Source organism: Pygocentrus nattereri, chromosome 1 (assembly GCF_015220715.1).
Source record: "Pygocentrus nattereri isolate fPygNat1 chromosome 1, fPygNat1.pri, whole genome shotgun sequence".
Classification (NCBI taxonomy): Eukaryota; Metazoa; Chordata; class Actinopteri; order Characiformes; family Serrasalmidae; genus Pygocentrus; species Pygocentrus nattereri.
The window spans coordinates 42,148,172-42,162,987 of NC_051211.1; the positions used below are offsets into that span (position 1 = coordinate 42,148,172).

Consider the following 14,816-nt stretch of genomic DNA (forward strand, 5'->3'; position numbering starts at 1 on the left):
GGTGGTGGACACCCCAGGTGAGAGACGTCGTCAAGCTGAAGAAGGAGTCCTATCAGGCATGGTTGGCCTGTGGGACACCAGAGGCAGCTGACCGGTAACGACAGGTCAAGCGATCTGCGGCTTCAGTCATCTCCCGGTGTGGGAGGAGTTGGTGAGCCCTTGGAAAGTGACTAAGTCGGCTCCGAAAAGATTCTGGCAAACCGTCAGGTGACTCAGAAGGGGAAAACAGTGTGCCACTAGCACTGTATATAAGGGAGATGGTGTGCTGCTGACTTCGACTGAAGATGTCATTGGGCAGTGGAAGGAATACTTTGAGGACCTTCTAAATCCCACTGACACGTTCTCCAGTGAAGAGGCAGAGTCTGGAGACACGGGAATAGGCTCATCCATTAATGAGGCCAAAGTCATTAAGGTAGATAAAAAGCTCCTTGGTGGCAAGGCTCCAGGGGTGGATGAGATCCGTCCTGAGTTCCTCAAGTCTCTGGATGTTGTGGGGCTGTCTTGGCTGACACGCCTTTTCAACATTGCTTGGACATCGGGGGTGGTGCCACTGGATTGGCAGAGTGGGTGGTGGTGCCTCTTTTTAAAAAGGGGCACAGGAGGGTGTGTTCCAACTACAGGGGAATCACACTCCTCAGCCTCCCTGGTAAGGTCTATGCAGGGGTACTGTAGAAGAGAGTCCGGCTTATAGTCGAATCTCGGATTCAGGAGGAGCAGTGCAGGTTCCGCCCTGGTCATGGAACGAGGGACTAACTCTTCACCCTCTCCAGGATCCTAGAGGGTTTATGGGAGCTTGCCCAACCAGTCCACATGTGCTTTGTGGATCTGGAGAAGGCATTCGACTGTGTTCCCCAGGGTATTCTGTGCCATTCAGGCCCTGTTCAAATAAAGCAGGAGCTTGGTTCGCATGGCCGGCAGTAAGTCAGTTCCCAGTGAGAGTTGGACTCAGGGCTGCCCTTTGTCACCGATTCTATTCATAATTTTCATGGATAGAATTTCTAGGTGCAGTCAGGGGACGGAAGGTGTCCGGTTTGGTGACCTCAAGGTCACATCACTGCTGTTTGCAGATGATGTGGTCCTATTGGGGACATCAGGCCATGAACTTCAGATTTCGCTGAATCGGTTTGCAGCCGAGTTTGAAGGCCGGGATGAGAATCAATACCTCTGGGTCGGGGATAAGCTCTTGCCTCAAGTGGAGGAGTTTAAGTATCTCGGGGGCTTGTTCACGAGTGATGGTACAAGGGAGCGGGAGATTGACAGGCGGATTGGTGCTGGGTCAGCAGTGATGCAGGCTCTTTACCAGTCTGTTGTGGTAAAGAAAGAGCTGAGGCACAAGGCAAAGCTCTCGATTTACCGGTCGATCTATGTTCCCACCCTCACCTATGGTCATGAGCTTTGGGTAATGAGCGAAAGAATAAGATCGCGAAAACAAGCGACTGAAATGAGTTTCCTCCGCAGGGTGTCTGGACTCTCCCTTAGAGATAGGGTGAGAAGTTCGGTCATCCGGGGGGGACTCGGAGTAGAGCCGCTGCTTCTCCATGTCGAGAGGAGCCAGTTGAGTTGGTTCGGGCATCTGGTTAGGGTGCCTCCTGGATGCCTCTCTTGGGAGGTTTTACAGGCAAGTCCACCAGGGAGGAGACCCCGAGGAAGACCCAGGACACGCTGGCATGACTATATTGCCCAGCTGGCCTGGGAGCACCTCGGAATCCCCCCCGGAGAGCTAGTGGAAGTGGCTGGGGAAAGGGAGGTCTGGGCCTCATTGCCTAGGATGCTGCCCCGTGACCCGAACCCCAGAGAAGCAGAAGATGATGGATGGATGGATGGATGGATGGATGGATGGATGGATGGATGGATGGCATTTAAATATAAAAACTTTCATCAGCCTAAGCAGAAACTACAAATGTAAGAAAAGGTTTCCACATGAATGAAGACTGTTCTGTTAGTTTCTGTTTCTGTTTGACATTCATCACAGTGTTGTATAAAAGAAAGCATATAAAAAAAGGAACTTTCACTGGTATGAATCCAAGATTACTTCACATACAGTTAATTGTCAGATGAGTCTTTAGACATACTGGAAATCTGGACTGGGCAGTATGAGACATAACGGATAAAATGCAATCGAAGTTACAGTCTCCATATTGCTACACCACAATTAAAGTACTATATAAGGAGGAGGGCAACTCAAACAAACTAACTTACAGTGTAGCAGAGGCTGAAACTGTAAACACCAAACAGAAGATGAAGTCTGCTGCGTTTTCCTGCTCACTTTTTCTGTTGTTTCTGGGGTAAGGACTTATTGTACCAAATTTCATTTAGATACATTTTTTATTCAAACTAATGTTTTATTATTATATTATTATTGTTTTACAGTCTTTTTCTTAAGCTTCATCATCATCATTTTTTTTATCTGTATTGTTATTTATAAACTTGATTTCTGTAGAAGATTCACTAATATTATCAGCTACAAGTTACATATGCTATTACTATTCATATGGGGGACTGGAGACCTTGATTTAATTCATGCAGCCATGCAAAATTTTTTAAATGTGCTCCAAATAGTCTCCTAATGAAATTATTACACTTCTTCTGCAGTTTCTAAATCACATCTCAAATATTGAATTTAATGGAGAAGAGAATGACTGAATGGAGCATAAATATCATAAGAGAATAACAATTATAATTTTATAAATTGGCTAGTTACATGTTTACAACAGTTTAACTGAACATTTTCTTCTTTAAATCTTTAAGAAAAATCTTAAATTCTTAAATCAGTTTTCAAGAAAAAGAGGTTTTAAAATAATAGGTTTTATGTAGCTTACTTTCTTTTATATATTATTCCAGTGAAACATATGAATGAGTAATTTCTGTATGCAATATCTGAAGGCACACTACTTTGAAATGGCCTCACAACAAAAAAAGTTTTACATGTTTGACTCTACATAAATTAGTAGTAGAACAGTAAAGAGAAAAGCACTGCATTTCTTTCGTTCAGCACAGCCACAGGAAGTCTTTGTCTTTCATGAGAGGTTATATATGCTTTATTTTCTGAATCTACAATCTATTTATTGATGGTAGGGAACATATTGCACACAGAATCTCTTGCACAAATGTGCTAAACAAATATCCTGTCCTGCTGGTCATCACACTAAATTAAAGGAAGTAAATAAAAGGCAAATGTGCTGCAGCATTATTAGGTTAATTTGAAAATCTTTTACATTTCAATTTATTGCATTACTATTTTTTGTATGGTGACTGTTGTTCAAATACCTCATGTTCAGAAATAAGTAAAACATGAAGGTGTCATTGAATTTTTAAGAAAAAAAAATGAAAAAGACATTTAAAAAAAAATAAATAAAAAGTTGTTGTAACGGGGAGCGAGGTCCCCATTACGAGGGTCATAGTCAAAACGGTCCAAGGTCAATTACTGTGTTCAATTACTGTGCATTTCAGACTGATGTGTGAATGATCTCTTTTCTCAATGACAACCTCTCATTGTGCCACATTCAACCAACAGTCCAGGCTGAAACACTCCTTATAACGTTGATTTGAATGGGTGGGGCTAATATTTATTGGTTTTAGTGATGTAACAAAAATAATGTATTCAAAACTGGCTGTTTTTGCAGCTGAGTTTCCATGTATGGACTGTTTGGCTTATATATCCCCATATATAGATGTATAGACTACATAATTTCCATATATGAACTGTTATGGCCTGTACTGTCTGTATGGACTATACAGTTATCTTATATGGATGTATGGACTATATAGTTTCTATATATGTACTGTATTTACACTATCGTTTACATATATGGCCTGTATAGCCTGTATAGTTTCCATATATGGAATGGATAGACTTTGTAGTTTCCATATATGGATGAATAGACTACACAGTTTGCATATATGGATGTATGAACTATATAGTTTCTATATTTGGACTGCATAGTTTCCATATATGGCCTGTATAGTCTCTGTGGACTATATAGCGTCCATATATGGCCTATATGATTTGTATAGACTATATCATTTCCATATAGGGACTGTATAAACTAGTGAGTTAAAACTTTAACAATGTTTACATACTACACCAAACTCTCATTTAAAACTGGCAAGGAAAATTTGTTTCCCATGATAAGGGACCTTTAACCCCTTAAAATCCCAGGCTTATTACATACTAAGGTTTGTAATTCAGTAACGTCAGGAATCTCTATTCAAACTACCTGAGCTATTCTTAGGTTATAGAAATGTGTAATACGACTGTAGGCTCACTGGTGGGCCCTACCTATTTATGGGGGTAAAAAAAACAAACTGTTGTGGACATTTTTAGACCCTGATGGGGCAAACAATAAGAACTCATAACTAACATACTTATTGTAGCACTATTTTGAAAGTTTCCAAGGCTGCATGTTTTAAATAAACATTTTTGCATTCTTGTTTTCATGTTGTAATCTACCCACCCCAAGGTGATTTGGTGTAAAATAATAACATACAGTGTATGTATACATTTCATTTATGACAGATATATAGAACATCAGCTGTCATGCATATTATATTAAAATGCTCATTTTTTTGCTCTTGCATCACAGTAGCTACAGTTTGGCATCCGAGCAACAGATGGACGTCTACGAATATCTCTGGAATAACAACACAGACATTGCCAACAAGACTCTTCATGTTGACTTCCTAAGGCAAATGCAAAGCGGCAGCCTGCAGGCAGAGCGTTATGTCAACTTCACCCTGCAGGACATCAACTACCTTCTGGAGGTGACGAAGATGCTGAAGAAGATGAGCAAGAAGGTCACTAAGCCAGATGACCTAAAGGCTTTCATGACAGATAGATACAACAAGTACAAAAGCTTTGCAGCCTCATTTCTCAGTCAGTATTTGCTTACGGTAAGAATCATGGCATAGCAGTAGTATAAATAATATGTAAAGTCTATGGGTGATGTCTGTTTTTTCTCAATCACATTTCACATGATGGTTTTTGACTACAGGGTGAACCTCCCATCAAACCCACACCCGCCATGAAGAAGTACCTGTCTGACTACAGAGCGGCGATGGAGGCGAATGATGGCATCTACTTTGCTGTAGCTTTGCTGCCCTGCTCCAGACTCTGGATCTGGCTAACTAATAATTTAGATATACCCAATACCAATGCCTACTACATGTGGAAAACAGAAAATATGAATGGTCACCCTGAGAAGCACTATAAAGCCCTGCTGAACAATCACCTAAACACAGCAAAGAAAGTGCAGAAGGCCAACGCCATCTTCCGTATGCAAATGCAGAATGAGCATGACTTCTTTGCCACGTCTTGAGTTAATCATGTTTTTCACTCAACAAGTTTGTCTTTTATAGATTACCTTTTGTCTTATATGAAAACACACATCTGAAAAGCCAGTAGTCAACAAAACTTTCACTTACAAATTTCTAATTCTTGTCCTAATGACCTAATTCTTGTCATTACTTTATATGTTTTAAGCAAATAAATAAATAACAATGATTACAAATACATTTTCATGTTTTAAATAGCTTTCCAATGAACACATGAAAACCTAATGTAGTGTACTTTCAAATTAAATTTGAATGTTTCAAATAGCTGCTTATTGTCTTTAACACTTGATGACCACTGTCAGTTATTAGTTGCTGCCTTATGTAAAACGTTTTTAGTATTTTATTTTCTTCAAAACCACTTAGTACAACACATATGTCGGGTTGGATTATATATGTTAAACACTTTTTCAACATAGTTTGTGGCTACAAGACTGATATAAGTTTGATATATAATGACAAGGGTTGAAGTAGCCAAATATATTATACGAATAATATAGCCAATCTGGGTGCAGTGTTCTAGTAGTCCGTCAGAGCTCCATTAACAATTAGCCAATCAGCATGCAGATCTAGGCATCCAGACCCTGCACAGAATGCAACCAGCCAATCAGCATGCATGGCTCAAGTTGCCACTCACAACACTGGATGCAACTAACCAGCTGGAACACAAGACTCAGGGTTCCACTAGCCAATCAGAGTGCAGGGTAGCCATTCAGACATAGAACACAACTAGCCAGAGTACAGGGGTGTAAAGAGTACTGAAAATCCCTATTCAAGTACAAGTACTGTTACTGTAGTGATAATTTACTCAAGTACAAGTAAAAGTATTAGTAAATAAAATTACTCAAGTAAGAGTAAATGAGTAGTTCATTAAAAAACGACTTAAGTACTGAGTTACTTTTTTTATATTTTCATATTTCCACTGTCACAAGCTGAACTTATTTCTGAGCTGATTTGGTTACATCACTGGGAATAATCTGTATACAGAAAACACTAGAGAGAGAGAGAGAGAGAGAGAGAGAGAGAGAGTGCTAGAACAAGAGTGAGAGCGGGCAGTGAGGTGGGGAGGGATCAGATCAGGCCAGTGCGACAGAATCACTGTCTATAGTTTACAAAGAACCTGTATTACAACAGGTTTTTTTTAGTCATTCACAACCGTTTTTTCCCAAAACAGCAGCTAAAGTAGGCTATATAAATAGTAAACTGTAGGCTGTGGGCGACACCTGTTAACTAAAACAGCTGACAGGCACTTGTAATAAAATATATGCAGCAGATTTTATGTTTCATAAACAGAATCATTATAAAAGAAAGAAGAAACCTGTGAACACGGTGCTTGTTTAGCTTGGATCAGGTAGCTTGGCTAATGGTGATGATGAATGTTTTAAATTTAACAGTGCAACGTTCATATTGGTGTCTAAGCTGATTCATTCATAACTTATTTTTACTGTCACATTATTAAAAATTAAAGCAAAGCAAAAGTATTTTGTTAAAACTTAACTTAAGTAAAAGTAAAAGTGCACGGTTCAACTAGCCAATAAGAACACCATGTGGAATTAGCCCCAGAATAGAGGGTGCAAATAGCAAATCAGGATGCAGGATTTAAGTCAACTACACTGCACAGGACACAATCAGCCAATCACCATGCAGAGCTCAAGCAGCCAATCACAACACAAAATGCAACTAATTAATCAGACACAGGACTCAACTATGGTTCAACTAGCCAATCAAAGTGCAAGGTTCAAGTAACCAATTACAACATTAATGCAAGTAGCCAATCACAATGGAGGATGCAAAATGTCAATTGTAACAGGATTCAATTTGCCAGCCAGATTGCAGAATGCAACTAGCCAAATGAAAGCGCAGGATTCAAACAAATTAAAGGCTTCATCTGGCTAATGAGAGTGCAGCATGCACAAAGCCAATAAGAATATAGGAGACACCTGGCCAAACACATTGTAGGGTTCAATTATCCATTTAAATAACTAAAGCAGCCAATCAGATAGCAGGATGGAAAATTTAACTGTCAGATAGCTATGAAACATCAGATCACATTGCTATGGTTATATGAGTAATTATATGAGTAACAAGAATTTCTTATTTAAAAATGGATACCTTGTGAGCTAGTTTGAAAAACAAAGTTTGGTTCCATATTTCTCCTGGACGCCCCCACTCATTGTATGTTTTTATTAAATTCCATTAGCAGCATACTTTAAGATTAAAGATTAAGTGACCCTTATTAGTTCCACGATAAGGAAATTTTACCTCCACATTCAACCCATCCGTGCAGTGAAACACTACACACACACTAGGGGGCAGCCTTATCCACAGCACCCGGGGAGCAGTTGGGAGTTAGGTGTCTTGCTCAAGGGCACCTCAGTCATGTACTGTTGGCTCAGGGATTGAACCGGCGACCTTCCCGTCACAGGGCTGGTTCCCTAACCTCCAGCCCCAAAGTATTGATTAGCCAAACCAGGTACTGAATGCTAACTGCAATAATAGTGGGCATCCTCGAAGAGAGTGATTACAGTGACATACATAAAATTACTGTTTATTGTATTACTATTATTTGCATTTATTCTAATACAAAAAAACAAATAAGAAATACTGGCATACACAATATAAAAATGCCAAGAATGTAATTAACAATGTCATTTCCACAGAAAAGCACAGTAAAAGATGCTCAATTTACCACATTTATTTGGTAATGTTGTGAAGTGAGTCACGTGCAAATGCTTTTTAGTGTCATACAGAGAACTATCTGAAAAATATCCTAATATATTTCTGCCTCTCTAGATAGAGCTCCCCAATACATTACAGGAAATTCTATAGGTTAAGTAAATTCAGACAACCTGTATACTAGTATAAGTATTATATATTACTGAAAATTGGGAAATAAACTATTCTACATTATATAAAAGCATTATAAATATTTCCATAGTTTTCAACTTTTTAGTCTGAATTACTATATAAGCCTGTTAATTATTAATGCCATTATGTCTTACTCCATGGTCAAACAGAATACAGTTATGAGTAACTACTACAGGTCTCTGATATTAATGTTAAATCGTCCTGTTAGTTACATTAAATAATCAGAATTGCTGTTCATTTTTATAACTGAAATATAGCTAATGAGTTCTAACTTAATAAGTTAATAGCATTCAGGGAAGCTTAGATGAAGGACCGTACAGAAAGGAAGTCAAACTCCTCACAGAGTGGTGTGCCACCAACAACCTTTCCTTTAACTTCCTCAGAAGGCTAAAAAAAAGTCAACCTGCCACAACAGCTCCTCTGCAACTTCTAAGGAGCCACAGTTCAAGAACAGTATCTATCCCCAAGCTATCAAACTAGTCACACCGGCAGCATCGACCTGAGCTTAACAACAACACTACAGCCTGATCACCCAGCACCCTGCACACTGAGCTCCACTAGCTCAGAGGACTGTATGCTGTGCACTTCACCTCTGGCAAGCCTTATTTCTAGTATATTTATATATTTATACTGTTACTGTTTATTTAAGGTGTTATCTGAACATTATGCTGCTACTCTCTACCTGCACTGTACACTTTATATACAGTTCACTGTTTACATCTCTTTTTTTAACCAATAGTACTTCTGCATTTACTGTGCTGTACTGCAATTCACCAGCACATTTCTGTCTATATACCTGATACACTTGAATATCTGACTATGCACTAACTGTCTATACGTCCAATACACCTGTTATAACCTTTGCCTATGCACATTATGTCTACGTTCGTCACCTGTACCTACTGACTAAGCACATTTTGTCTGTCTTTTACTGTCTTAGTCTTTGCACTGTTTACTATGCATCTTTTATTACTGCCCTGGAAAAGTAGCCCGATAGTGTTTCGTTATACTGTACTACCTTGTATTGTATAATGACAATAAAGTTGAATTGAATTTAATTGAATTAAGGTTTGCTATTGTATGAGAGCAGATCAGGGTAGGTTGCATAATAAAAGCTCCTAAAAGCCACGCCATGGCTATACTGATCAGGTGACCTGTGTATACAAACGCCTTTTTTCCCTATCTTCTTTGTTTTGTTTTTTTTCTTTTTTTACATGTCTATATATAACAATTAATGCCGGTTCAGACAGCATAGTGGACTTTATGTTAAGTAATTATTATTATTTTTATTTTTATTTTTTTTATTTCTCTTTCTCTTTTTTTTTTTTTTTCCCCTCATTCTTTTGCTATATTTGTCACTTTGGAGCACCCTTTCCTTTTCTTTTCTTTCTGCATCCAACATGTTTGCTACACAACACACACAATGCTATACAGGACACACAACATGCAATGTACACTCACATACACATCCACACACACATCTTCAGTGAGCACGCAACACTTTCTCGATTAATTTCAATATGAGCACACTGAGGTTTGTTTCATGGAATGTGCGTGGAGTTGGTTCAAGGGAGAAGAAGGTGAAAATTATTAATCGGTTAAACGACTTACAGGCTGACATTGTGTTCCTACAGGAGACACGTGTCCAGAACATCTGCACACACACTCTCCTCTTCACAGTTTCCTCATATGTACTCAGCCTGTTACAACTCTAAACAAAGAGGTGTAGCTATATTAATTAACAAAAGGATAAACTTCTCTATTAGAAACACGATGTCAGACCCCGCAGGCAGATTTATAATACTTAATCTATCTATTCAGAATATAGATTTATGTATTGCCAGTATATATGGACCAAATGTTGATGATCCCTCCTTCTTTCATACCTTCTTCACCTCACTTGCTGATCACTCTGATACCACACTTGTAATAGGAGGGGACTTCAACCTGGTACTTAATGCAGAGATTGACAGGCTTAGTACAGCAGTGAGTCAAAGAAACTGGCAGTCTGCAGACATTCTTAAACAATACATGAAGGATTTTGGTCTTTGCGATGCTTGGCGCTCACATCACCCCACTCTGAGAAATTATAGTTTTTTCTCACAAGTACATCACTCCCACTCCCGCTTGGATTACTTTTTAGTCAGTAGCTCCATGATGACGGAAATCACAGACACTCAGATACATCCTATCACTATTAGTGATCACGCACCTGTATCTGTGTCTCTGACACAGAAACGAGTTACACCACCAACTAGGAACTGGAGATTTAATACATCATTACTTAAAGAACAAGATTTCATTAATTATTTTAAACGAGAGTGGGCTATATACTTAGAACAAAATAATCTGCCGGAAATATCGCCATGTGTTCTATGGGAAGCAGGAAAGGCAGTAATGCGGGGTAAAATAATTTCTTACTGCGCACATAAGAAAAATAAAGAAAAAACACTTATATTAGAATTGGAACAGAAAATTAAATCTTTAGAAAATGCCTATGCTGCATCACCACAAGAAAATATAATTAACAGCCTGAGGAAACTTAAATTGGAATTAAATGAAATACTTGATAAGAAGACACAATTTATGTTGCAGAGGTTGCGTCTGGAAAACTTTGAACATGGAAATAAATCTGGAAAATTCCTGGCCAATCAGTTAAAACTGAATAAAGAAAAATTCTATATATATATATAAAAACTCTATTAAAGACTCGGTCGGTAATATTACTCATGACCCACAACAAATAAATAACTCCTTTAAAGACTTTTATGAAGCCTTATACTCATCACAGATTAATCCATCTGATGCTGAAATTGAAGAATTTCTTAATGACATAAATCTTCCTAAATTAGATGAGGATCAGATTACAACTCTAGATTCACCGTTTTCATCATCTGAATTCTATAAGGCAATACAGCACCTTCCAAATAATAAAGCCCCAGGCCCAGACGGTTTCCCAGCAGAATTCTATAAAGAATTCTGGCCTGTGTTAGAACCTACTTTTTTCAGGATGGTGACTCAAATCAAGAATAACCACACAATCTCTCCAAACATGAACTCGGCCAACATTAGCCTGCTTCTTAAACCAGGCAAAGACCCAACACTTCCATCTAGCTATCGCCCAATCTCTCTTATTAATGTAGACCTTAAAAATATTTGCAAAGTTCTCGCAAGAAGATTAGAAAAAATCACTCCATATATTATACATTCGGACCAAACAGGTTTTATCAAGGGCCGGCACTCGGCCGATAACACACGCCGACTAATAAATATAATAGACTACTGTTCCATTAACAAATTAGAAAAAATAGTAGTCTCTTTAGATGCAGAGAAAGCATTCGACAGGGTAAATTGGAAATTTTTGTTAGCAGTTCTACATAAATTTGGATTTGGCCCATCCTTTATAAACTGGATCGAAACATTATACAGCTCTCCAAATGCACGGGTTAGGACAAATGATCTTATCTCACAAAGCTTCAGTCTGCAGAGGGGAACTAGACAAGGTTGCCCACTCTCTCCCTCAATGTTTATCATCTTCATTGAGCCACTAGCAGCAAAAATCAGACAGAATGTAAACATCAAAGGAATCCAAACAGAAAATACAGACCATAAAATAAGCCTTTATGCTGATGATGTATTACTTTTCCTCGGGAACTCACAAACCACTCTTCTAAAGACAATCACACTTATAGATAAGTTCTCATCTGTATCAGATTACTCCATTAATTGGAGTAAATCAACAGTTTTGCCTCTGAATTGTAAATTTCAGAACATCATACCTACATCACTACAGTCGGGCAACATTAGATATCTAGGTATAAATTTTTCTCCCAGGCTGTCAGATCTGGTACGACTGAACCATATTCCTTTACTAAAAACAACAGAGGACGATCTCACACGTTGGAACCCTCTACCTATATCTCTCATGGGGAGAGTTGCCACAATAAAAATGATGATTCTGCCTAAAGTAAATTATCTGTTCTTAATGATCCCTAATAAACCTTCTATTGCTTGGTTTAAGTCGCTAGACTCAAATATATCTAAATTTTTATGGAAAAGTAAAACATCTAGAATAAGCTTGAAGACTTTACAAAAGCTAAAATGCAGCGGTGGTCTAGAACTACCAAATTTTTATCACTATTTTTTAGCCAATAGACTACAGTATGTTTCAAGGTGGATGAAATCAAACCGCTCAGACAGTCCATGGCTGGATCTGGAACAAACACTCTGTGGGAAATTGAAAATATCTGACTTACCTCTCATTAGCTCCAGCATTAAACATTACAATTGCTTTAAAAGCCTTACAATAAGCACCACCCTGATAGCCTGGTGGGAATTCTTAAAGATGGCTAAGTCTTCACTAATCCCTTGTAAATTAACACCCATTTGGAACAATCCCGATATATGTCGGAAAAAGACAGTACTGAATTTTTCAGAATGGCAAGAAAAAGGAATAAATAATTTAGAACATGTTATTCATGATGGGACCTTTATTTCATTTGAAGATCTTATTTTAAAATATGAAATTAGCAGTAGCAAATTTCTGGAATATCACCAATTGAGGTCCATCATACAGGCAAGATTTAATCTAAGTAATCTAAATCTAGACATCCCTGTGTGGATAACAGACTTTCTAAACCTCTATACCCCTAAACTGTTATCAAAAATATACAAATTATTATTAAAAATTAATGATTCAATATCCCTTCCAATTACAAAATGGGAGAGAGATCTTTCCATCATCCCGGATGAAAATTTCTGGACACAGATATGTCTAAATACTTTTAAAATGACTAAAAATCCAAATTTACAACTTATACAATACAAAACTCTCCATAGAATACATTATACAGGGCACAGAATGTTCCAAATGGGCCTCAGAGAAACAAATATATGCACTAACTGCACAGGTAATTATATTGAAAATTATATGCATGCTATATGGTCTTGCATGCCTGTTCAGAGATTTTGGCAGACAATATGTGAAGACTTATCCACATGGTTCCATTGTGATATCCAAGTCTCACCAAAACTGTGCATTTTAGGTGATATAAGTGAATTAAACATAGAAACGAATATATCACATATAGTTCTTACTGCCTTATGCATCGCCAAGAAAACTATCCTCATGAAGTGGAAATCAAAAAATGATTTATGTATCACTCACTACAGAAACCTACTTCTAGACCACATTAGTCTGGAAAGAATGTCTGCTACCACTAAAAATCAATTGACTACATTTGAATCCCTCTGGTCCCCACTGATCAGCTCCATCACGTGATGGGGGTAACCGGCTGTAGTCTTGTCTTGTGGTGTACCCAGCAGGTGGCTGGGGGTGGGCTGGGGGATTTGGGTGTCTGATGGCTCTTGGACTGGAGATGGGGGCTGATGCTCTGCGGTTTCTGTGTGCGGGCCCTGTTGTTGATGGTGGGGGGCCTGGATGTGTGCGCTCACGGTCTTGGGGTGGGGACCTGGGGACCCGTGGGGGTGGGTGCTGGCCCCGTCCGGGCGGCTGGCCTCCTCTGTGTGGGCCGGGGTGCGGGGTCTGGGGCCTTGGCGCCTGGGGTCGCCCGTCCCCCGTTTGGGCTCCTCCCTGCGCTGGAGGGGTCTGTGCCCCCCTGGGCGCACCGCCGGGTGGTGGGGGGTCTGGGGCGCGCCGGGGTGTCTGTCTGGCATTCCAGGATTCTGGATGCCTCCCGGGAGGAGGGGTGGGGCACTCAAGTAGGGGGACAACCACATAGGGCTGGTTGGTTCTGGACCCAGGACCACTGTGTTTGCGTATATATGGGTGTGTGTGAAGTTTGTGCGGGTGAGTGTGTTTGTGTTGGTATGTATGTGTGTGTGTTTGTATTGTAATTGTGAGTATGTGTATTGTAATCGTGAGTATGTGTATGTGTGATAATTGTTGTCTCTTGTGTGCGTGTGGGTGTGTATGTTTTGTGCTGTGTCAGCTGTGTGGGCGGGCGCCGGCCTGGAGCACGGTGGTGTCCTGGGGTCGTGGCCGCTTCGGGCCCAGGGCCGGCCTTCCCTGCGCCGCGGCCGGGTGTAGGAAACCGGGGTGCCTAGTGAGCTAGCGCCAGCTGGCTCTCTTCCTCCGAGGGGTAGTTCTCTGCCTCTCAGTCTTTCTTATCCTGACCCTTCCCCTCCTCCCACTCAGTCAAACATCACACTACACATGGGGGCTCTGGGGGAGGGGGGCCCATGCTACAGTGAGTAGGGCCACCTACCTGGCTCTGCTCGCTGTGATGCGTGATGTCCCACTCCTCCCCTTTTTTCCCCCCTTACAATGACACATTTCATGACACAGTACAGTACACACAGGGCTTTGGGGGGCAGGTATCACTCAGTGGATGGTGGGTGGCGCTGCTGATGTGACCTCACTTATCTGCTCACTGCTACCTGCCCCTCAATTTTATTTACACATTAGACATTGAGGGCCTTGGGGGTCAGTGTGGCAGTGTGCTGTTATTCAGTACTACATTGCCTCTGTCCCTCCAATTTTAATTGCACTGTAGCTCACACACATTCTTTTCATTTCACACACATATTGAGTGTGTGGGGGGGGTGGGCGGGTCCTCTCACACCCCGGTTTGGTGCACCCTGCCTGGTGGGGAGACTGG

General features: G+C 40.0%; 1 protein-coding gene across 1 annotated transcript; it reads left to right on the forward strand.

The window, feature by feature from the left end:
• Positions 1–2,181: 2,181 nt before the first annotated feature.
• si:ch1073-67j19.1 (uncharacterized protein LOC100332348 homolog) lies at positions 2,182–5,595 on the forward strand. Its single transcript, XM_017683310.2, has 3 exons — positions 2,182–2,285; positions 4,584–4,890; positions 4,992–5,595. The coding sequence occupies exons 1-3, from the start codon at positions 2,239–2,241 to the stop codon at positions 5,313–5,315; spliced, it is 678 nt and encodes a 225-aa protein (XP_017538799.1). The 5' UTR covers positions 2,182–2,238; the 3' UTR covers positions 5,316–5,595.
• Positions 5,596–14,816: the final 9,221 nt, after the last annotated feature.

What these genes read in the sequence shown, in the direction of transcription:
- si:ch1073-67j19.1 (XM_017683310.2), top strand. Translation starts at nt 2,239, where the DNA reads ATGAAGTCTGCTGCGTTTTCCTGCTCACTTTTTCTGTTGTTTCTGGG. An exon ending in CTTTTTCTGTTGTTTCTGGG is followed by an intron (nt 2,286 to 4,583) that starts GTAAGGACTTAT and finishes CTTGCATCACAG; the next exon opens with TAGCTACAGTTTGGCATCCG. An exon ending in TCAGTCAGTATTTGCTTACG is followed by an intron (nt 4,891 to 4,991) that starts GTAAGAATCATG and finishes TTTTGACTACAG; the next exon opens with GGTGAACCTCCCATCAAACC.